This window comes from Monodon monoceros, unplaced genomic scaffold (assembly GCF_005190385.1).
Source record: "Monodon monoceros isolate NGI ecotype Baffin Bay Population unplaced genomic scaffold, NGI_Narwhal_1 Super_Scaffold_11, whole genome shotgun sequence".
Classification (NCBI taxonomy): domain Eukaryota; kingdom Metazoa; phylum Chordata; class Mammalia; order Artiodactyla; family Monodontidae; genus Monodon; species Monodon monoceros.
Window position 1 is genome coordinate 108,012,325 of NW_021703767.1, and position 22,924 is coordinate 108,035,248.

The 22,924-nt window shown below is 36.8% G+C and overlaps 1 protein-coding gene across 3 annotated transcripts in view; it reads right to left on the reverse strand.

Annotated features, from left to right (window-relative positions):
* GMPS (guanine monophosphate synthase) overlaps positions 1 to 22,924 on the reverse strand; it is a 100,230-nt gene that overhangs the window by 6,538 nt on the left and 70,768 nt on the right. For all 3 annotated transcript variants that reach the window (XM_029214649.1, XM_029214650.1, XM_029214651.1), the window contains exons 8-12: positions 8,955 to 9,106; positions 7,688 to 7,861; positions 6,209 to 6,314; positions 4,716 to 4,831; positions 2,193 to 2,318 (exon numbers count right to left, since the gene is read on the reverse strand). In XM_029214649.1, coding sequence (XP_029070482.1) covers positions 2,193 to 2,318; positions 4,716 to 4,831; positions 6,209 to 6,314; positions 7,688 to 7,861; positions 8,955 to 9,106 — 674 coding nt within the window. The remainder of the gene's footprint in view (positions 1 to 2,192; positions 2,319 to 4,715; positions 4,832 to 6,208; positions 6,315 to 7,687; positions 7,862 to 8,954; positions 9,107 to 22,924) is intronic.

Genomic DNA, 22,924 nt, shown 5'->3' on the forward strand with positions numbered 1-22,924 from the left:
AAATGTACATGCTCTTTAATCCTGAAAATATTACTGAAATACATGAATAACTGCTTGAAAAAATAAGATACTACTTGCTGAAATGCCTATAATAGTGACAAAGTGAAAATGGTTTAAATGTCCATTGGTAGGGGAATGATTAAATAAATTATGGTATAATCATACATGGAATATAAGGCAGCAGTTAAGAATAAGAATCTACTTGCAATGGCATGAAAAGAAGTTTATGATGTTCAGTTAAAAGAAAAAGATGATGAAAAAGGTGTCAATAATTCCCTTTCATTTTCTTTCTAAATGGTTCTGGAGGGAACATTTAACTGGAGAGCAGAAATAGGGAGAATTACTTTTTAAATGTACTGTACACTTTTTTTTTTTTAACAAATGCAGTTTATTTTGGTATTTAGAAAATAAACTTCATTGCTATACTAACCATGAATTATGATTTTTATCTGGACTTCTAAGAGTCTCAGCTTCAAAGGCCTAAGAGACTAGATAAAGTTAAGATAACCAACAACAAAAGAAACTTCTATTTTGATGGGAAAAATAGTGGAGCCTGAATAAGCTTCATTTTTTTAAATTGAAGTGTAATTATTACAATGTTGTATTAGTTTCAAGTGTACAGCAAAGTGATTCAGTTATACATATATATATATATATATATATATATATATTACTCTTTTTCAGATTCTTTTCCATTACAGGTTACAGTTCCCTGTACTATACAGTTGTTCACCTATTTCATATATAATAGTGTATATATATGTTAATCATATTTTTTAAAAAAGAAATCACTCGTCCAACAAATTATATTTATTTATTTATCCATAGCATTATCTACGAACTTATCAAAAACGGGGAATGGGGAACTAGTTCAACTCCCTGCCTAGCAGGAGTTAGCATACAGAGCTGGAAGTTTTCTATAATAGATCTACTTAGGACTGGAAAAAACAAAAACAAAAAAAAACACTTGTCTGCTCTTCTATTTTTATATAGTAGGGTAATATCTGCCTGAAATATCATACGATGAGTTTCAAAATGAATCTGTATATGATGAGATAATCCATACACCACTGAAAGAAAATTATTCCTACAATTCCAGGAATGGTTATTTCAACATGATTTAAAAACAATATAAGTAGCTTTCACATAGGGCCTTTAAAAAGAGGGAGAAGAGGAGAAATAGCTGGCCCTATCATTTCCATGAACTAAAATATTTTAGTTTAATTTTAAAGTAACGATGAATTTTTATTGTCTTATTTACAAACAGAGCTACATGAATTCAGGAGAAAGAGGAATTTAAAAGGATGGCTCAGATTCACATATTTATGGAAAAGAGTATATATTAAGTTTTAGATGAACAATCTCTAAAATGTATTTAATTTCTTCCCATGCATAATTCTACTATAAGAGAACATTATAAACACATTAACCCACTTAACTGGCACTTGCACCATTTTGAGTTGAATTATTGACACCTTTTCTAGTTTTCATTTAACTTCAAACTCTAAATCACAGAAAAGAAACCTTCCTCTTCCCTAGATTCCCAAGCTTTCTTCCCCCCAGAAACTCACCCGATGATCATATAAATAAAGAACTTAATATAATCTATGAATAGCATTTCAAAAAAGAGAACTATATTACAGTCACATGCTTTTACAATTGGAAAGACAGAACATACTGAAAATGTTAGTTGTACATTATCACAGCTAAGAGAGAGAGAGGGAGAGACGGGACATGTTGAAGAGGCAGAGGACACTGGTTTAAGGAATACACAAGCTGAGAACAATGCGTAAATGGTGTAACATGTACATCTGGGGGCCTTCTTGCAGTTAGAGACTTCTAAAGCCACAGAATATTTCACATCCAGAAGGATAAATGAGGACATGACCTCTCGGTACCTGTTCTTCAAGGCAGAAGCAAGCAAGCCAATCCTATAGCAAATCATTCTTTGAATTTTTTTTTACTTTTGTTACAGATGACAGGTATTTCAAGTCTATAAAATCTCAGCCTGAATATTTAGTTCCTATTACCTTATTCACTTCATAAACATTCTATAAAATATTGCCTTTTTACATTTTTTAACTTGGTGTATATACTTTTGTATTTCATTTTCCTAAGACATTCCTATTTCAATATTAGCAAAAAGAGCAGCAGAAAGTTATGTCACAGGTCAATGAAGTCACACAACTCACCTGCACACCCACAGTTTTAATTGGTAGCAGGAAGGCATTCAGTGAATGCAGACTTGTAATTTGCATCAGCTTCTCCTGATCCTCTTCTGTTGTGCAGGCTTTGACTCTCTGTAATAGTGTATGTGGCTAGGAAAACCAAAGACACACTCCTCAGGGTTTCAAGAAATAACAGCATTCACTCTTTTGATACATTTTACTGTCTTATGTATCTACACTTTCTAGTTTATAGCAATAGATTCTATTTGGTATTTCCCTCTGACTTGTGTGTGCTATGCAGTGTGTCAGAATTTCATTTCTGAGCGCCAGGGCTATGAGAAGTTAAATATCAGGACAAGAAACACAGATTAGATTTACATACATGGAGGCTTCAATCCTCTGTCAATAGCAAGGGACACCTCACGTGAGTCAAACCTCCTTATCTCTAAGGAAACTTTTTGCCATAAAGTCAACTTTGTCTGAAATTAATATATCTCTACCTACTTCCTTTTTTTGGTTTATTTGCCTGGTGTATGTTTTTCTGTTCTTTTACCTTCCCTCTTCCTATCCCTAGGTAAACAGACTATAGTTAGATTTTATTCCTCAATCTAGTTTGACAATTATGTCCTAACTAAAGATGTTAATCCTTTTAATTGTGGGTTAATAATATGGTTGAATTCCATCCTACCATTTAATTCAGTAGTTTCTATTTGCCCCACTTTTTATATTTCTTTCTCCTTTTTCATATTCCTCTGAACTGATGATTTCTCCCAGCTCGTTTATTTCCCCTTTACTAGTTGTGAAGTTCAACCCTCTATTTTTATTCTTTATCATTTCCCCTTAAGTGGGGATATTTAACAAAAGAGAATCACCTCTGCCTATCTAGCAAAAAATACAAAGATCTTTGAATGCTTTAACTCCAATTGATCCCCCTGTGGCTTATATGCTATTTTAGCTATATAATGTTATACCATTTTTTTAAATAAACACCAAAATTTAGATCAGTTTATACAGTCCATGTCTGTTTAATTTTATCCATTTACCATTTTATTTGCTTACCAGTCCCTGTATCTCAGACCTTTCAACTGGTATCCTTTTGCTTCTCCTCAAGTCATTTCTTTAAAACAGTGGTTCTCAACCTTAGCTATACATTCAAATTTCTTAGTATGCTCAGGTCCCATCCCACATCAATTAAATAAATTCTAGGGAGAAGGGGCCCAAGCATAGAATACTTCAGAAGCTCCCCCTGTTGAATCTAATACACAGCCAAGGTTGAGAACCACTGCCTTTAGTTCCTTAAGTAACAGACTGTTGGTAGTAAATTCTGTTTATGTGAAAATGTCTTTATTTTGCCCTAGTTCTTCGAGACAGTTTATCTATTCACTATTGTTCACAATTATTTTCTCTTGGTACTTTGAATTCTTCCTGCTTTTAACTACTGCTTCCAGTAATAGCCTTTCCTTTATGCAGCAATCAATCTTTTCTTTGCAGCTGCTTTGTCTTTGGTAGCCTGTAGCTTCCATAGTTATGCCTATTAGGTGTCAAATTCTTCTCCTTTATCCTGATTGGGATGTTATTATGCTTCCTGAATCTGGGGCATGGTATCTTTCACCAGTGTGGAGGAATTTCAATACTTTTGTCTATTATCTCCTTCTGGATATACATTAAAGTTGACATTCTCATTCTACATTAACCTCTTTGAACCATATTTTGTCTTTGATGCTTTGTTCCAATTTCTGGATAATTTAACATCGATCTTCACTAATTCTCTCTTTAGCTCTTTTTAATTTTATTTTCATTTCTAGAACGTAATTTTTTTTCAAAGCTCCCCAGTCACTTTTTATAGTCTCTTATATACCTTATTCTTATTAAAAATTGCTTCTTTTAATTCTCAGTACTTTTAAATGTTGCCTATATGCTAATTCCACTATCTGAAGTGCTTGAGGGTCTTCTACTAGTTGTTTCCACTAGCTCTCATTCATGGTGCCTTACTTTTATATCTATTTTACAGTTTTTTATTGTAAGCTCATATTTGTTGAAACTCTATTTATGGGAATTCTTTGAGGCCTGGTTGAAGAGACTCCAAAGAGAATTTACATTGCTTTTTGTCTGACAACTGGAAGCACTACCAACCAAAGCCCACTTTAACACAGATTATAAATTTAGGCACCAAATATACAGAAGAACTGGAGACATTTCCATCATCCTCAATTTAGAACTAAAATGATCTCCCTTGCCTTCTTGCAATAAATATGAAAAGGTATTTTAAAATACTTTGTATCTAGTATTTTCAGGGATTCAAGGTATCCAATCTGTTAAAATATATGGAATGGCTGAAAAGAGAAGTCTGCATTTAAGAGTGTCTGTAGAATACTTCCTTCATAGTCATCTCCAAAGGTTAAATTACCCTGAAGTTTCAAATAATGAAACCCTAATCAATTTTATTATAAAGACTGGAGTACAGCAAGAATCCATTCAATTCCTTGCACCAATTAGCTATGTCTGCTTAAAGCTCCTATAATAAACAAATTCAACACAAATTATTACCTTTTTAACGCTTGCAGAAAAATCAGCTACTATTTTCAAAATATTGTTGGTTTCAGGAAAATCCTTACAGATATAAGGTTCCTCAGCACATATTACTCTGATCGCCAGGCCTGGACCTAAAGAGAAGAGTAACAATGGTATTTAATATAAATGTTATGTTTAATATAAAATTTTAAATAAAAAAAAGGTCACTATTCCCAAAATATAAAACACCCCTGCCATTGTATTTTTAACCAGTTTTATTGAAATATAACTGACATATATAATTTAGGTTTTTTAAAGTGTTTAATATGAAATGCAGCTATTAGTTTCCCATCCAACTCATCATTTTTAGAATGCTTCAGTTCTGTTCACATCAATGATATACACCTCTTATTTTAATAGTCCCTGTATTAAGAATCTCAAAATTCTCCAATAAATATTTTTAATTCACAATATATATGCCAATCTATTTAAAATTACTTTCATACACAATCCTTTGCCAACACACGTTAGGGACTGAACGTCTCAAATTACTACAGTTGAACTTCGTAATATAAACAAGTGCTAATCTCCATATGGGCTATACCTTTGCAACACTGTTTATGGAGGCAATACAGTAGTTAAGAGTAACAAACTCTGAGAAGAGCTTATTGGGGCTAGAATCCTGGTTCCAAACCCAACCTGCATAACTTTTGGCAAACTAGCCTCTGTCCCAAAATTCTCTCAGCTGGACAACAGGATCATAATAGTTTCTATTGTGAGGATCAAATAAGACAACATGTGTAAAATACTGTATTAGCAGAATGCCTAGCACATACTAGTACTCAAGAAATGTTAACTATTACTACGCTTTTTCATTTAATTAGACCATTCCCTCAACTCATCACCCAATGACTATTGTAGAGACCTAGAAACTGAGGTATAAGATTTGCCAAGCTCAAGAACTCATAACAAAAACAGGTTAAGACTCACAGTCCTAACTTTAACAAATACCACCTCTAATTAATTTTATTTTATGACAGCAAATGACTATTTAAAAACTGAATATTTTCATTTGGTCATGAATTAAATACATACAGCACTGTGCAAAGAAATGGTTCAACAATTCAGACAAGTCAGGAGATAAGGATTTCAGAGAACTGAGTTTTAACCCTGTGGAATACATCATGGTATAGTAGAAAGAACATATAAACCCAATTTCTAACACTAAGAATTGTGTGGCAATGTTATTAAAATATCTCTTGGCTTTCTCATCTGATGGCAACATTACATGACAATCTGTTTACACAAAGATAATGTAATATATAAATATATATACAATAAAAATGAGTATTTAATAAAATGAAATATGTACAGTAGGCACTAAAAAGAATATTTATTCCCTATCCATCCTTTCCTTTCTTTAAAGTTACATATTCCCTAAGATGATAAATTACTTCAAAACCTGTCTGAATTGATTTTTGTTCAACATGAAGGCATAGTAACAAATCAAACAAAATTCTATTTTTTACCTGGGAATGGATGCCTGGAAACTAACTCTTCTGGAAGTCCAAGTTCTCTGCCTAAGGTTCTTACTTCATCTTTATGAAAATCTTTCAAAGGTTCTATGACTTTTCCCTACAGGGAATAAAAACGCCAATTAATACAAATTAGTAACCAAAATGACATGGAAAACAAAGAGTAACCAATTACTGGCTTTTCCTGTTGTCTTTTACCTTTAAAAATCAGTTTTTAAAACTTCATCTTTTAAAGTATTTCTTCCTATGTGCTTATAAGAAATTAGATATTTTAGTGATCTTCATATTTCTCTTTGAAACCCATTTTAAACGTAAACCTCTTAAATAGAAATAAATGAGAACAAACCTACCCATCAATCTCTGATTTACAAGGAAATCAGAAAATATACTAGTGTTTAAAAATTAAAACTCTCCAAATGATACCATCAAAAAAGTGAAAAGACAACCTACAGAAGGCAAATCATATATCTAATAAAGGGCTGTAACAAGACTATATAAAGAACACATACAATTCAATAATAAAAAGATAAATAAGCCAAGTTAAAAATCGGCAAAAGATCCGAATAGATATTTCTCCAAAGGTGACATATAAGTAGCCAATAAGCACATAAAAGATGATTGACATTAGCTATTTGGGAAATGCAAATCAGAACCACAATGAGATACCTACCACTTCTCACCCACTAGGACGCCTAAAATAATAAAAAGGTACAGGTAATTCACACTCATTAGGATGGCTAATTAAAAAAAAAAAAAAAAAACAAAAAAACCAGAAAAGAACAAGTGTTGGGCAAGGTATGGAGAAATTGGAAGCTTTGTGCACTGTTGGTGGGACTGTAATATAGTATAACTGCTAAGGAAACATTAAGGAAGTCCCTCAAAAAATTGAAAATAAAACTACCATAAGATTCAGAAATCCCACTTCCTGGTACATATCCAAAAGAACTGAAAGCAGGGGCTCCAAGAGGAATCTGTAAACCCATGTTCATAGCAGCACAATTCACAACAACAAGAAAGTGGAAGCAATCCAAATGTCCATTGGTAGATAAATAAATTAACTATATATATATATATATATATATATATATACACACACACACACACACAACAGAATATTATTCAGCTTAAAAAGGAAATCCTATCACATGCTACAATATGGATGAACCTTGAGGACTTATACTAAGTGAAATAAGCCAGTCACAAAAAAACAAATGCTGTATGATTTCACTTATGAGGTATTTAAAGTAGTCAAATTCATTGAAACAGAAATTAGAATGGTAGGTTACCAGCAGTTAGGGAGAGGGAGAAAAGGGTAGCTGTTGCTCAACAGGTATAGAGTTTCAGTTTTGAAAAATGAAAAAGTTACAGAGATCTGTTTCACAACAATACAAATACACTTGACACCACTGAACTGTACACTTAAAAATGGTTAAGGGAGGGAGGTTTTATGCGAAAGTTCTCATAAGCTTTTACCTCCTCTCTCAACTTTCTGATAAGCTCTGTGTCGTTATGATGGGTTTTGATGAGTTCAGCTTTGCCACTTGCAACGAGGGATGCACTTTCAATTAGATCAGGCCGTAAAGTACCTTGGGCAAGGAAAACCTCCTCTGGTTTCAGGTTCATTTCTCCAATTACTTCATTGGCAATCTACAAACAACAGTAGTAAAACAGCCTTTTAAGAGATGAATTCTTCTAAAAGACAGCAAAATTTTATATTTTCAGCTAAATTTCTTAAAGAGTCTTTTTGCAATATTGACCAGGAGATGAAATCTACCGTGCTCCAAAATAAACTCCTTTAAGAACACATGCTTATAAAAAGAAACGAAATTGAGTTATTTGTAGTGAGGTGGATGAACCTAGAGTCTGTCATACACAGTGAAGTAAGTCAGAAAGAGAAAAACAAATACTGTATGCTAACACATATATATGGAATCTAAAAAAAAATGGTTCTGATGAAACTAGGGGCAGGATAGGAATAAGATGCAGACGTAGACAATGGACTTGAGGACACGGGGAGGGGGAAGGGTAAGCTGGGACGAAGTGAGAGAGTGGCATGGACATATATACACTACCAAATGTAAAACAGATAGCTAGTGGAAAGCAGCTGCATAGCACAGGGAGATCAGCTGTGTGCTTTGTGACCACCTAGAGGGGTGGGATAGGGAGGGTGGGAATGAGACTTAAGAGGGAGGGGGTATGGGGAACATATGTATACATATAGATGATTCACGTTGTTATACAGCAGAAACTAACACAACATTGTAAAGCAATTATACTCCAATAAAGATGTAAAAAAAAGAGAGAGACAAAATATTAGCAATAAAAAAGTAAAAAAAAAAACATTGTCAATGTCAACCAACTATACATTAATAAAAATTTTTAAAGTCAAAAAAACCCTCAAAACACATGCTTAATGTGATTCAAAAAGGTATATGAACATTCCCATCAAAAGCCTAAAAAAATCTAGCCATTGAAATACCCAAGGAACTAAAATCTAATATCAACTGAAAATATCTATTCTTAAGCAGTGAAAACAACAAACTGAAAACATAAGTACATATGTTTTTTAAAAACATAAAACAGTTTTTACTAAGTCAGTATAATAGCAATATATCGTAAAACTCTTAGCCAACAAAAGAATCAAAATTAGTCACAAAATTTGGTTATTTGGTATAATGATAAGGAAAAATACTAAAATTCACATCGAAAATAGTACACATTGAGGATATTAAAAAGGTACCTTAACAAAAGTATCCCCAATGATTTTTCTTTTCTCCTCAGGACTCGTAGTCATATTTAAGGTTTTGCTAATTCTCTTTCGTGGAGTTCTGTCTTCGTCTGATATTGGTAGAGTGGTTGTTCCATTGTAGAAAGAATGAGCAGCATTTATCACTGGGTAAGAGGAGAGAAGCATGTTTTAAACTAACATGATATTTGAAAATCATAAATGACAGGTCAAACTACAAACAGAAAACCCAGATGGATCCTCTGATCTCCCCGTAATTTGCCTGCATATTCTAGGACTACCAGTAAACTATGACTGACAGAGTCCATACACACGCACTCACTGAATCTTGTTCCATTAAGAATCGTGTGGCATTTATTCTAGGGCCAGGGACTTCCCTGGTGGCACAGTGGTTAAGACACCATGTTCCCAATGCAGGGGGCCTGGGTTTGATCCCTGGTCAGGGAACTAGATTCCACATGCATGCCACAACTAAGAGTTCGCATGACACAACTAAGGAGCCAGCGAGACGCAACTAAGGAGCCTGCCTGCTACAACTAAGACCTGGCACAACCAAATAAATAAATAAATAAATATTAATTATCTAGGGCCATAATATCACAAATTATGCTAACTGCCTCCCATCTTATTCAGTGCTTCACCACAGCAACAAGCAAAACCCCAACAAGAAGCATAACCCCAAGGGAATCAAAGCAGTGGTACATACACGGGGATCAAAGTCCTCAGAAGTGCACACTGACCAGTCTCTTGAAAAACCGAGATCTATAAACATATATTTAGTGATCCTTGGTTGTCTCTTTATTTTTTTCTGAATTTCAGTTTATTTTTTATACAGCAGATTCTTATTAGTTACCTATTTTATACATATTGGTGTACATAGGTCAATCCCAACCTCCCAGTTCATCCCACCCCCGCCAACACCCGCGTTCCCTCCTTGGTGTCCATACGTTTGTTCTGTACATCTATGTCTCCATTTCTGCTTTGCAAACCAGTTCACGTGTACCATTTTTCTAGACTCCACATACATGAGTTAATATACGATATATTTTTTTCCCTTTCTCACTTACTTCACTCTGTATGGCAGTCTCTAGGTCCATCAACGTCTCTACAAATGACCCAATTTTGTTCCATTTTATGGCTGGGTAATATTCCACTGTATATATGTACCACATCTTTATCCATTTGTCTGCTAATGGGCATTTAGGTTGCTTCCATGACCTGGCTATTGTAAATAGTGCTGCAATGAACACTGGGGTGCATGTGTCTTTTTCAATTATGGTTTTCTCTGGGTATATGCCCAGTAGTGGGATTGCTGAATCATATAGTAATTCTATTTTTAGTTTTTTAAGGAGTCTCCATACTGTTCTCCATAGTGGCTGTATCAATTTACATTCCCACAAACAGTGCAAGAGGATTCCCTTTTCTCCACACCCTCTCCAGCATTTGTTGTTTGTAGACTTTCTGATGATGACGACCATTCTAACTCATGTGAGGTGATACCTCATTGTAGTTTTGATGTGCATTTCTCTAATAATTAGTGATGTTGAGCAGCTTTTCATATGCCTCTTGGCCATCTATATGTCTTCTTTGGAGAATGTCTACTTAGGTCTTCTGCCAATTTTTTGATTGGGTTGTTTTTTAAATATTGAGCTGCATGAGCTGTTTATATATTTTGGAGATTAATACTTTGTCCGTTGATTTGTTTCCAAATATTTTCTCCCATTCTGAAGGTTGTCTTTTCGTCTTTTTGCCTTGTTTATAGTTTCCTTTGCTGTGCAAAAGCTTTGAAGTTTCATTAGGCCCCATTTGTTTACATTTCCATTACTCTAGGAGGTGGGTCAAAAAAGATGTTGCTGTGATTTATGTCAGAGAGTGTTCTTCCCATGTTTTCCTCTGAGCTTTATAGTGTCTGGTCTTACATTTAGGTCTTTAATCCATTTTGAGTTTATTTTTGTGTATGGTGTTAGGGAGTGTTCTAATTTCATTCTTTTACATGTAGCTGTCCAGTTTTCCCATCATCATTTATTGAACAAACTGTCTTTCCTCCATTGTATATCCTTGATCCTTTCTAATATAGTAGTTGACCATAGATGCGTGCGTTTATCTCTGGGCTTTCTATCCTGTTCCATTGATCTGTATTTCTGTTTTTATGCCACTACCATACTGTTTTGATGACTGTAGCTTTGCAATATACTCTGAAGTCATGGAATCTGATTCCTCCAGCTCCGTTTTTTTCCGACAAGATTGCTTTCGCTATTTGGGGGCTTTTGTATCTCCATACAGAGATACAGATTTTAAGATTTTTTGTTCCAGTTCTGTAAAAAAAATGCCACTAGTAACCTGATAGGAATTGCACTGAATCTGTAGACTGCTTTGGGGAGTACAGTCATTTTCACAATGTTGATTCCTCCAATCCAACAATATGGTATATCTCTCCATCTGTTTATGTCATCTTTGATTTCTTTCATCAGTGTCTTATAATTTTCTGAGTAGAGGTATTTTTTTTTCAAATGCACTTTTTTAATAAACATCTTTATTTGAGTATAACTGCTTTACAATGGTGTGTTACCTTCTGCTTTATAACAAAGTGAATCAGTTATACATATACATATGTCCCCATATCTCTTCCCTCCGCATCTCCCTCCCTCCAACCCTCCCTAACCCACCCCGCTAGGTGGTCACAAAGCACCGAAGTATTCTCCCTGTGCTTTGCGGCTGCTTCCCACTAGCTATCTATTTTATGTTTGGTAGTGTATATATGCCCAGGCCACTCTTTCACTTTGTCAGAGCTTAACCTTCCCCCTCCCCGAACCCTCAGGTCCATTTTCTAGTAGGTCTGTGTGTTTATTCCCGATGTGCCTCTAGGTTCCTCATGACCTTTTTTTGTTTTTCAGATTCCATATATATGTGTTAGCGTACGGTATTTGTTTTTCTCTTTCTGACTTACTTCACTCTGTATGACAGACTCTAGGTCCATCCACCTCAATAGAAATAAACAGATTTCATTTCTTTTTATGCCTGAATAATATTCCATTGTTTATATGTGCCATATCTTCTTTATCTATTCATCTGTTGCTAGACACTTAGGTTGCTTCCATATCCTGGCTATAGTAAATTGAGCTGCAATGAACATATTCGTACATGACTCTTTTTGAATGATGGTTTTCTGAGGGTATATGCCCAGTAGTGGGATTGCTGGGTCATATGATAGTTCTATTTTTAGTTTTTAAAGGAACCTCCATACTGTTCTCCATAGTGGATGTACCAATTCACATTCCCACCAGCAGTGCAAGAGTGTTCCCTTTTCTCCACACCCTCTCTAGCATTTACTGTTTCTAGATTTTTTGATGATGGCCATTCTGACTGGTGTGAGATGATATCTCATTGTAGTTTTGATTTGCATTGCTCTGATGATTAATGGTGTTGAGCATTCTTTCATGTGTCTGTTGGCAATCTGTATATCTTCTTTGGAAAAAAGTCTATTTAGGGCTTCTGCCTAGGTTTGGATTGAGTTGTTTGTTTTTTTGATATTGAGCTGTATGAGTTACTTGTAAATTTTGGAGATTAATGCTTTGTCAGTTGCTTCATTTGCAAATATTTTCTCCCATTCTGAGGGTTGTCTTTTGGTCTTGTTTATGGTTTCCTTTGCTGTGCAAAAGCTTTGAAGTTTCATTAGGTCCCATTTGTTTTTTGTTTTTATTTCCATTTCTCTAGGAGGTGGGTCAAAAAGGATCTTGCTGTGATTTATGTCACAGAGTGTTCTACCTATGTTTTCCTCTATGAGTTTGAGAGCATCTGGCCTTACATTTAGGTGTTTAATCGATTTTGAGTTTATTTTTGTGTATGGTGTTAGGGAGTGTTCTAATTTCATTCTTTTACATGTAGCTGTCCAGTTTTCCCAGCACCACTTATTGAAGAGGCTGTCTTTTCTCCACTGTATATTCTTGCCTCCTTTATCAAAGATAAGGTGACCATATGTGCATGGGTTTATCTCTGGGCTTTCTATTCTGTTCCATTGATCTATATTTCCGTTTTTGTGCCAGTACCATACTGTCTTGATTACCGTAGCTTTGTAGTAGACTCTGAAGTCAGGTAGCCTAATTCCTCCAGCTCCGTTTTTCTTTCTCAAGATTTCTTTGGCTATTCGGGGTCTTCTGTGTTTCCATACATATTGTGATATTTTTTGTTCAAATTCTGTGAAAATTGCCATTGGGAGTTTGATAGGGATTGCACTGATTCTGCAGATTGCGTTGGGTAGTAGAGTCATTTTCACAATGTTGGTTCTTCCAATCCAAGAACATGGTATATCTCTCCATCTGTTTCTATATAATTTTTAATTTCTTTCATCAGTGTCTTATAATTGTCTGAATATAGGTCTTTAGTCTACTTAGGTAGGTTTATTCCTAGATATTTTATTCTTTTTGTTGCAGTGGTAAATGGGAGTGTTTTCTTTATTTCACTTTCAGATTTTTCATCATTAGTGTACAGGAATGCAAGCGATTTCTGTCCATTAATTCTGTACCGTTACTTTACCAAATTCACTGATTAGCTCTTGTAGTTTTCTGGTAGCATCTTTAGGATACTCTATGTATAGTATCATGTCATCTGCAAACAGTGACAGCTTTACTTCTTTTCTGATTTAGATTCCTTTTATTTCTTTTTCTTCTCTGACTGCTGTGGCTAAAACTTCCAAAACTATGTTGAATAAGAGTGGTGAGAGTGGGCAACCTTGTCTTATTCCTGATCTTAGTGGAAATGGTTTCAGTTTTTCACCATTGAGGACGATGTTGGCTGTGGGTTTGTCATATATGGCCTTTATTATGTTGAGGAAAGTTCCCTCTATGCCTACTTTCTGGAGGGATTTTATCATAAATGGGTGTTGAATTTTGTTAGAAGTTTTCCCTGCATCTATTGAGATGATCATATGTTAATATTTGTTAATACTGATATTAATATTTGTTAATATTGATAATAATGGTGTATCACATTGATTGATTTGCATATATTGAAGAATGCTTGAATTCCTGGGATAAACCCCACGTGATCATGGTGCATGATTCCTTTAATGTGCTGTTGGATGCTGCTTCCTAGTATTTTGTTGAGGATTTTTGCATCTATGTTCATCAGTGATATTGGCCTGTAGTTTTCTTTCTTTGTGACATCTTTGTCTGGTTTTGGTATCAGGGTGATGGAGGCCTTGTAGAATGAGTTTGGGAGTGTTCCTCACTCTGCTATATTCTGGAAGAGTTTGAGAAGAATAGGTGTTAGCTCTTCTCTAAATGTTTGATAGAATTCGCCCATGAAGCCATCTGGTCCTGGGCTTTTGTTTGTTGGAAGATTTTTAATCACCGTTTCAATTTCAGTGCTTGTGATTTGTCTGCTCATATTTCCTATTTCTTCCTGGTTCAGTCTTGGAAGGTCATATCTTTCTAAGACTTGGTCCATTTCTTCCAGGTTGTCCATTTTACTGGCAAATACTTGCTTGTAGTACTCTCCCATGATCCTTCGTATTTCTGCTGTGTCAGTTGTTATTTCTCCTTTTTCGTTTCTAATTCTATTGATTTAAATCTTGTCCCTATTTTTCTTGATGAGTCTGGCTAATGGTTTGTCAATTTTGTTTATCTTCTCAAAGAACCAGCTTTTACTTTTATTGCTCTTTGCTATCGTTTCCTTCATTTCTTTTTCATTTATTTATGATCTAATCTTTATGATTTCTTTTCTTCTGCTACCTTTGGGTTTTTTTGGTTCTTCTTTCTCTAATTGCTTTAGGTGTAAGCTTAGGTTATTTATTTGAGATGATTCTTGTTTCTTAAGGTAGGATTGTATTGCTATAAACTTCCCTGTTAGAACTGCTTTTGCTGCATCCCATAGGTTTTGGGTCATCGTGTTTTCATTGTTATTTGTCTCTAGGCATTTTTTGATTTCCTCTTTGATTTCTTCACTGATCTCTTGGTTATTAAGTAGTGTATTGTTTAGCCTCCATGTGTTTGTATTTTTTTACAGATTTTTTCCTGTACTTAATATCTAGTCTTATAGTGTTCTGGTCATAAAAGATACCTGATACGATTTCAATTTTCTTAAATTTACTACAGATTGACTTGTGACCCAAGATATAATATATCCTGGAGAATGTTAAATAAGCACTTCAGAAGAATGTGTATTCTGTTGTTTTTGGATGGAATGTTCTATAAATATCAATTAAGTCCATCTTGTTTAATGTATCATTTAAAGCTTGTGTTTCCTTATTTTCAGTTTGGATGATGTGTCCATTGGTGAAAGTGGGGTGTTAAAGTACCCTACTAATATTGTGTTATTGTCAATTTCCTCTTTTACGGCTGTTAGCATTTGCCTTTTGTATTGAGGTGCTGTTATGTTGGATGCATAAATTTTTACAATTGTTATATCTTCTTCTTGGATCAATCCTTTGATCATTATATAGTGTCCTTTGTCTCTTGTAATAGTCTTTTTTTTAAAGTCTATTTTGTCTGATATGAGAATTGTTACTCCAGCTTTGATTTTCATTTGCATGGAGTATCTTTTTCCATCCCCTCACTTTCAGTCTGTATGCATCCCTAGGTCTGAAGTGGGTCTCTTGTAGACAGCATATATACAGATCTTGTTTTTGTATCCAATCAGCCAGTCTATGTCTTTTGGTTGGAGCATTTAATCCATTTACATTTTAGGTAATTATCGATATGTATGTTCCTATTACCATTTTCTTAATTGTTTGGGTTTGTTATTGTAGGTCTTTTCCTTCTCTTGTGTTTCCTGCCTAGAGAAGTTCTTTTAGCATTTGTTGTAAAGCTGGTTTGGTGGTGCTGAACTTGCTTAGCATTTGCTTGTCTGTAAAGATTTTAATTTCTCTGCCAAATCTGAATGAGATCCCCTGCTGGGTAATCTTGGTTGTAGGTTTTTCTCCTTCATCACTTTAAATATGTCCTGACACTCCCTTCTGGCTTGCAGAGTTTCTGCTGAAAGATCAGCTGTTAACCTTAAGGGGATTCCCTGGTGTGTTATTTGTTGTTTTTCCCTTGTTGCTTTTAATATTTTTTCTTTGCATTTAATTTTTGATAGTTGGATTAGTATGTGTCTTGGCATGTTTCTCCTTGTATTTATCCTGTATAGAACTCTCTGTGCTTCCTGGACTTGATTAAGTATTTCCTTTCTCATATTAGGGAACTTTTCAACTATAATCTCTTCAAATATTTTCTCAGTTCATTTCTTTTTCTCTTCTTCTTCTGGGACCCCTAAAATTCGAATGTTGGTGCGTTTAATGTTGTCCCACAGGTCTCTGACTGTCCTCAATTCTTTTCATCCTTTTTTCTTTATTCTGCTCTGCAGTAGTTATTTCCACTATTTTATCTTCTAGGTCACTTACCTCATCTTCTGCCTCAGTTATTCTGTTATTGATCCCTTCTAGAGAACTTTAAATTTCATTTATTGTGTTGTTCATCACTGTTTGCTCTTTAGTTCTTCTAGGTCCTTGTTAAACATTTCTTATATGTTCTCCATTCTATTTCCAAGATTTTTGATCATCTTTACTATCACTATTCTGAATTCTTTTTCAGGTAGACTGCCTATTTGCTCTTCATTTGTTAGGTCTGGTTGGTTTTTACCCTGCTCCTTCATCTGCTGTGTGTTTCTCTATTTTGTCATTTTGCTTAACTTACTGTGTTTGGGGTCTCCTTTTTGCAGGCTGCAGGTCTGGAGTTCCCGTTGTTTTTGGTGTCTGTCCCCAGTGGCTAAAGTTGGTTCAGTGGGTTGTGTAGGCTTCCTGGTGGAGGAGACTAGTGCCTGTGTTCTGGTGGATGAGGCTGAATCTTGTCTTTCTGGTGGGAAGGTCCACGTCTGGTGGTGTGTTTTGGGGTGTCTGTGGACTTATTATGATTTTAGACAGCCTCTCTGCTAATGGGTAGGGTTGTGTTCCTGTCTTGCTAGTTGTTTGGCATAGGGTGTCCAGCACTGTAGCTTGTTGGTCATTAAGTGAAGCTGGGTCTTCGCACTGAGATGCAGATCTCTGGGAGATTTTTGCCATTTGATATTATGTGGAGCTGGGAGGTCTCTTGTGGACCAATGTCCTGAAGTTGGCTCTCCCACCTCAGTCGCACAGCCCTGACGCCTGGCTGAGGCACAAAGAGCCTGTCATCCACAAGGCTCAGAATAAAATGGAGAAAAGAAAGAAAGGAAAGAAAGGAAAGAAAGAAAAGAAAAGAAAAGAAAGAAAGAAAGAAAGAAAGAAGATAAAATAAAGTTATTGAAATAAAAAATTATTTTAAAAAAATTTTTTAAGTAATTAAAAAAAACAAAAACGCACACACAGATGCCTAGGACAAATGGTAAAAGCAAAGCTATAAAGACAAAAGCATACACATACACACTCACAAAAAGAGAAAAAGGGAGAAATATATATATATCATTGCTCCCAAAGTCCACCTCCTCAATTTGGGATGATTCATTGCCTATTCAGGTATTCCACAGATGCAGGGTACTTGAAGTGCATTGTGGAGATTTAATCTGCTGCTCCTGAGGCTGCTGGGAGAAATTTCCCTTTCTCTTCTTTGTTCGCACAGCTCCTGAGGTTCAGCTTTGGATTTGCACCCGTCTCTTCGTGTAGGTCACCTGAGGGCATCTGTTCTTCACTCAGACAGGACGGGGTTAAAGGAGCAGCTGATTCGGGGGCTCTGGCTCACTCAGGCCAGGGGGATGGAGGGGTACAGAATGCGGAGGGAACCTGCCACGGCAGAGGCCAGAGTGACGATGCACCAGCCTGAGGTACGCAGTGTTCTCCCAGGGAAGTTGTCCCTGGATCACGGAACCCTGGCAGTGGCAGGCTACACAGGCTCCCGGGAGGAACGGTGTGGATAGTGACCTGTGCCTGCACATAGGCTTCTTGGTGGCTGCAGTAGCAGCCTTAGCGTCTCATGCCTGTCTCTGGGGTCCACGCTGTTAGCCGCCTGAGTACAGGTCTTTTAACTCCTTTGGTAGGTTTATTCCTAGGTATTTTATTTTATTTGTTGTAGTGGTGAATGGAATTCTTTCCTTAATTGTTCTTTCTGATCTTCTGTTGTTAGTGTATAGGAATGTAAGAGGTTTCGGTACGTTGATTTTGTATCCTGCAACTTTACCAAATTCATTGATTAGCTCTGGTAGTCTTCTGGTGGCATCTTTAGGATTTTCTAAGTATAAGTATCATGTCATCCGCAGCGACAGTTTTACTTCTTCTTTTCCTGTTTGTATTCCTTTTATTTCTTCTTCTTCTCTGGTTGCCATGGCTAGGACTTCCAAATTATGTTGAATAACAGCGGCGAGAGTGGACATCCTTGTCTTGTTCCTGATCTTAGAGAAAATGCTTTCAGTTTTTCACCATTGAGAATGATGTTTGCTGTGGGTTTGTCGTATATGGCCTTTATTATGTTCAGATAGGTTCCCTCTATGCCCACTTTCTGGACAGTTTTTATTCTTAGCATAAATGATGTTGAATTTTGTCAAAAGCTTTTTCTGCATCTATTGAGATGATCATATGGTTTGTATTTTTCAATTTGCTAATATAGTGTATCACATTTATTGATTTGTGTACATTGAAGAAGCCTTGAAACGCTGGGATAAACCCCAATTGATCATATTGTATGATCCTTTTAATGTGCTGTTGGATTCTGTTCGCTAGTATTTTGTTGAGGATTTTTGCATCTACATTCATCAGTGATATTGGTGTGTAATTTTCTTTTTTTGTAGTATCTTTGTCTGGTTTCGGTATCAGGGTGATGGCGGCCTCATACAATGAGTTTGGGAGTGTTCCTTCCTCTGCAATTTTTTGGAAGAGTTTGAGAAGGATGGGTGTTAGCTCTTCTCTAAATGCTTGAGAGAATTCACTTGTGAAGCCATGTGGTCCTGGACTTTTGTTTGCTGGAAGATTTTTAATCACAGTTTCAATTTCTTTACTTGTGACTGATCTATTCATATTTTCTATTTCTTTCTGGTTCAGTCTTGGAAGGTTATACCTTTCTAAGAAGTTGTCTATTTCTTCCAGGTTGTCCATTTTATTGGCACAGAGTTGCTTGTAGCAGTCTCTTAGGATGCTTTGTATTTCTACAGTGTCCGTTGTAACGTTCCCTTTTTCATTGCTAATTTTATTGATTTGAGTCCTCTCCCTCTTTTTCTTGATGAGTTTGGCTAAAGCTTCATCAATTTTGTTTATCTTCTCAAATAACCAGCTTTTAGTTTTATTGATCTTTGCTAGCATTCCCCCCTTTTTTTTTCATTTATTTCTGATTTGAAAATGATTTCTTTCCTTCTACTAACTGGGTTTTGTTTGTTCTTCGTTCTGTAGTTCCTTTAGGTGTAAGATTAGATTGTTTATTTGAGATTTTTCTTGTTTCCTGAGATAGGATTGTATTGTTATAAACTTCCCTCTTAGAACTGCTTTCACTGCATCCCATAGGTTTTGGATTGTCATGTTTTTGTCGTCATTTGTCTCTAGGTATTTTCTGATTTCCTCTTTGATTTCTTCAGTGATCTCTTAGTTATTTAACTTATTGTTTAGCCTCCATCTGTTTGTGTTTTTTAACATTTTTCTCCCTGTAAGTGACTTCTAATCTCATAGCAGTGTGGTCGGAAAAGATGCTTGATATGATTTCAATTTTCTTAAATTTACCAAGGCTTGATTTGTGACCCAAGATGTGACCTAACCTGGAGAATGTTCTGTGTGCACTTGAGAAGAAAGTGTAATCTCCTGTTTTTGAATGGAATGTCCTATAAATATCAATTAACTCTATCTTGTCTATTGTGTCATTTAAAGCTTGTGTTTCCTTATTAATCTTCTGTCTGGATGATCTGCCCATTGGTGTAATGAGGTGTTAAAACCCCTCACTATTACTGTGTTACTGTCGATTTCCTCTTTTATAGCTGTTAGCATTTGCCTTATGTACTGAGGTGCTCCTATGTTGGGTGCATATGTATTTATAATTGTTATATATTCCTGGATTGCTCCCTTAATCATTATATGGTGACCTTCCTTGTCTCTTGCAACATTCTTTATTTTACAGTCTATTTTATCTGATATGAGTATTGCTATCCAGCTTTCCTTTGGTATCCATTTGCATAGAGTATCTTTTTCCATCCCCTTACTTTCAATCTGTTTGTATCTGTAGGTGTGAAGTTGGTCTCTTGTAGACAGCATATATATGGGTCTTTTGTATCATTTCAGCGAGCCTGTGTCTTTTGGTTGGAGCATTTAATCCATTCACGTTTAAGGTAATTATCGATATGTATGTTCCTATTGACGTTTTTTAAATTGTTTTGGGTTTGTTTCTGTAGGTCGTTTTCTTCTCTTGTGTTTCCCACTTAGAGAAGTTCCTTTAGCATTTGTTGTAGAGCTGGTTTGCTAGTGAATTCTCTTAGCCTTTGCTTGTCTGTAAAGCTTTTGATTTCTCCATCGAAATCAAATGTGATCCTTGCTAGCTAAAGTAATCTTGACTATAGGTTCTTCCATTTCATCATTTTAAATATATCATTCCACTCCCTTCTGGCTTGTAGATTTTCTGCTGAGAAATCAGCTGTTAACCTTATGGGAGTTCCCTTGTATGTTCTATGTCATTTTTCCCTTGCTGCTTTCAATATTTCTTTGTCTTTAATTTTTGTCAGTTTGTTTACTATGTGTCTCGGCGTGTTTCTCCTTGGGTTTATCCTGCCTGGGACTCTCTGCGCTTCCTGGACTTGGGTGGCATTTTCCTATCCCATGTTAGGGAAATTTATGATTATAATCTCTTCAAATATTTTCTCGGGTCCTTTATCTCTCTGTTCTCCTTCTGGGACCCCTATAATGTGAATGTTGGTGCATTTAATGTTGTCCCAGAGGTCTCTTAGTCTGTCTTCATTTCTTTCCATTCTTTTTTCTTTATTCTGTTCCATGGCAGTGAATTCCACCATTCTGTCTTCCAGGTCACTTATCTGTTCTTCAGCCTCAGTTATTCTGCTACTGTTTCCTTCTAGTGTATTTTTCATTTCAGTTATTGTATTGTTCATCTGTTTGTTCTTTAATTCTTCTAGGTGTTTGTTCTTTAATTATTCTAGGTCTTAGTTAATCATTTCTTGGATCATCTCAATCTTTACCTCTATTCGTTTTCCAAGGTCCTGGATCATCTTCACTATCATTATTCTGAATTCTTTTTTTGGAAGGTTCCCTACCTTCACCTCATTTAATTGTTTTTCTGGGGTTTTATCTTCTTCCTTCATCTGATACACAGTCCTCTGCCTTTTCATTTTGTCTATCATTCTGTGAAGGTGGTTTTTGTTCCACAGGCTGCAGGATTGTAGTTTTTCTTCCTTCTGCTCTCTCTCCAAACCCCACACTCCAGAGGCCCCCCTTTGGCCGTGGTGCCTCTCCCCTTCCACAGAGGTCCTAAGCAGAGGCCCTGCCCCATGCTTGAACATCACCCTGCCTAGGCCCTGCCCCGAAGGTCTTTTCTGGCTGCATGTGTCCTGAGCCTAGCCCCCGCCTCCTACTCAAATGTCACCCCTGGCTGTCCTTTTAAAGAGCAAAGAATTTAAAAAACTAGGATCTTTATTTGGTAGCAAGGCTGAACAATTGGTGGGCTTCACTATAAGATGCCAAGGCACCTGGCTACTTCACTGGAGAACACCAGTTAATTTGTGGGTCTTTCTCTTAAGCTGGCCAATTACGCAGAGAAGACACCTCCGATTTCCGGCTTATCAGCATTGTGATAGTTTGAATAGAGGAAGTGGCAAGGGGGAGGGAGATACCATTCAGTACATAAGATTTTTACTTCATCTTACTTCCACCCTCAGCTATGCCTGGTATTGAGATGCCCAAGAACAAAATCTCTCTTGTTTAGCCTAGAGTTTGTAGAGAATAAATCCACAGTTTTCTGATAAGGAGGGAGAGCAGCAGTGTGTTCCTGTTTTAAGGAAAAAGGATCTGCTTCTCAGATTTTTAACCAATCCATTTTAGGCTAACCCAGTGAACCAGGACCCATAGGGGAGTCAATGTTTCCAACTCTTGAGCCTACACGTAAGTCTTCTGTTTTCTTGGCTTCCTTCTCTCACCCCACACCCCAAGGTTTCGGAGTCCTCCATTCTACTATGACAGTTAACAAGGACAGATGCAGGTTTTTTTGGAGCTGAAACTTAAACAACTTGGGGGTCCTCTTCAAGAAAAAGAATAACAAATCAGGAGAGGGGGAAGATGGCGGAAGAGTAAGATGCGGAGATCACCTTCCTCCCCACAGATACATCAGAAATACATCTACACGTGGAACAACTCCTACAGAACACCTACTGAACGCTGGCAGAAGACCTCAGACCTCCCAAAAGGCAAGAAACTCTCCACGAACCTGGGTAGGGCAAAAGAATAAACAGAGACAATAGAATAGGGACGGGACCTGCACCAGTTGGAGGGAGCCGTGAAGGAGGAAAGGTGTCCACAAACTAGAAGCCCCTTTGTGGGCGGAGACTGCGGGTGGCGGAGCCAGGGAGCTTCGGAGCCATGGAGGAGAGCGCAGCAACAGGGGTGCAGAGGGCAAAGTGGAGAGATTTCCGCACAGAGGATCGGTGCCGACCAGCAGTCACCAGCCCCAGAGGCTGGTCTGCTCACCTGCTGGGGCGGGCGGGGCTGGGAGCTGAGGCTCAGGCTTCGGTCTGAGCGCGGGAAGAGGACTGGTGGTGTGAATACAGCCTAAAGGGGTTAGTGCACCAAGACTAGCCAGGAAGGAGTCCAGGAAAAGTCTGGACCTGCCGAAGAGGCAAGAGACTTTTTCTTCCCTCTTTGTTTCCTGGTGCGCGAGGAGAGGGGATTAAGAGCGCTGCTTAAAGGAGCTCCAGAGATGGGCTCCAGCTGTGGCTATCAGCGCTGACCCCAGAGACAGGCATGAGACGCTAAGGCTGCTGCTGCCGCCACCAAGAAGCCTGTGTACAAGGACAGGTCACTCTCCACACCTCCCTTCCGGGGA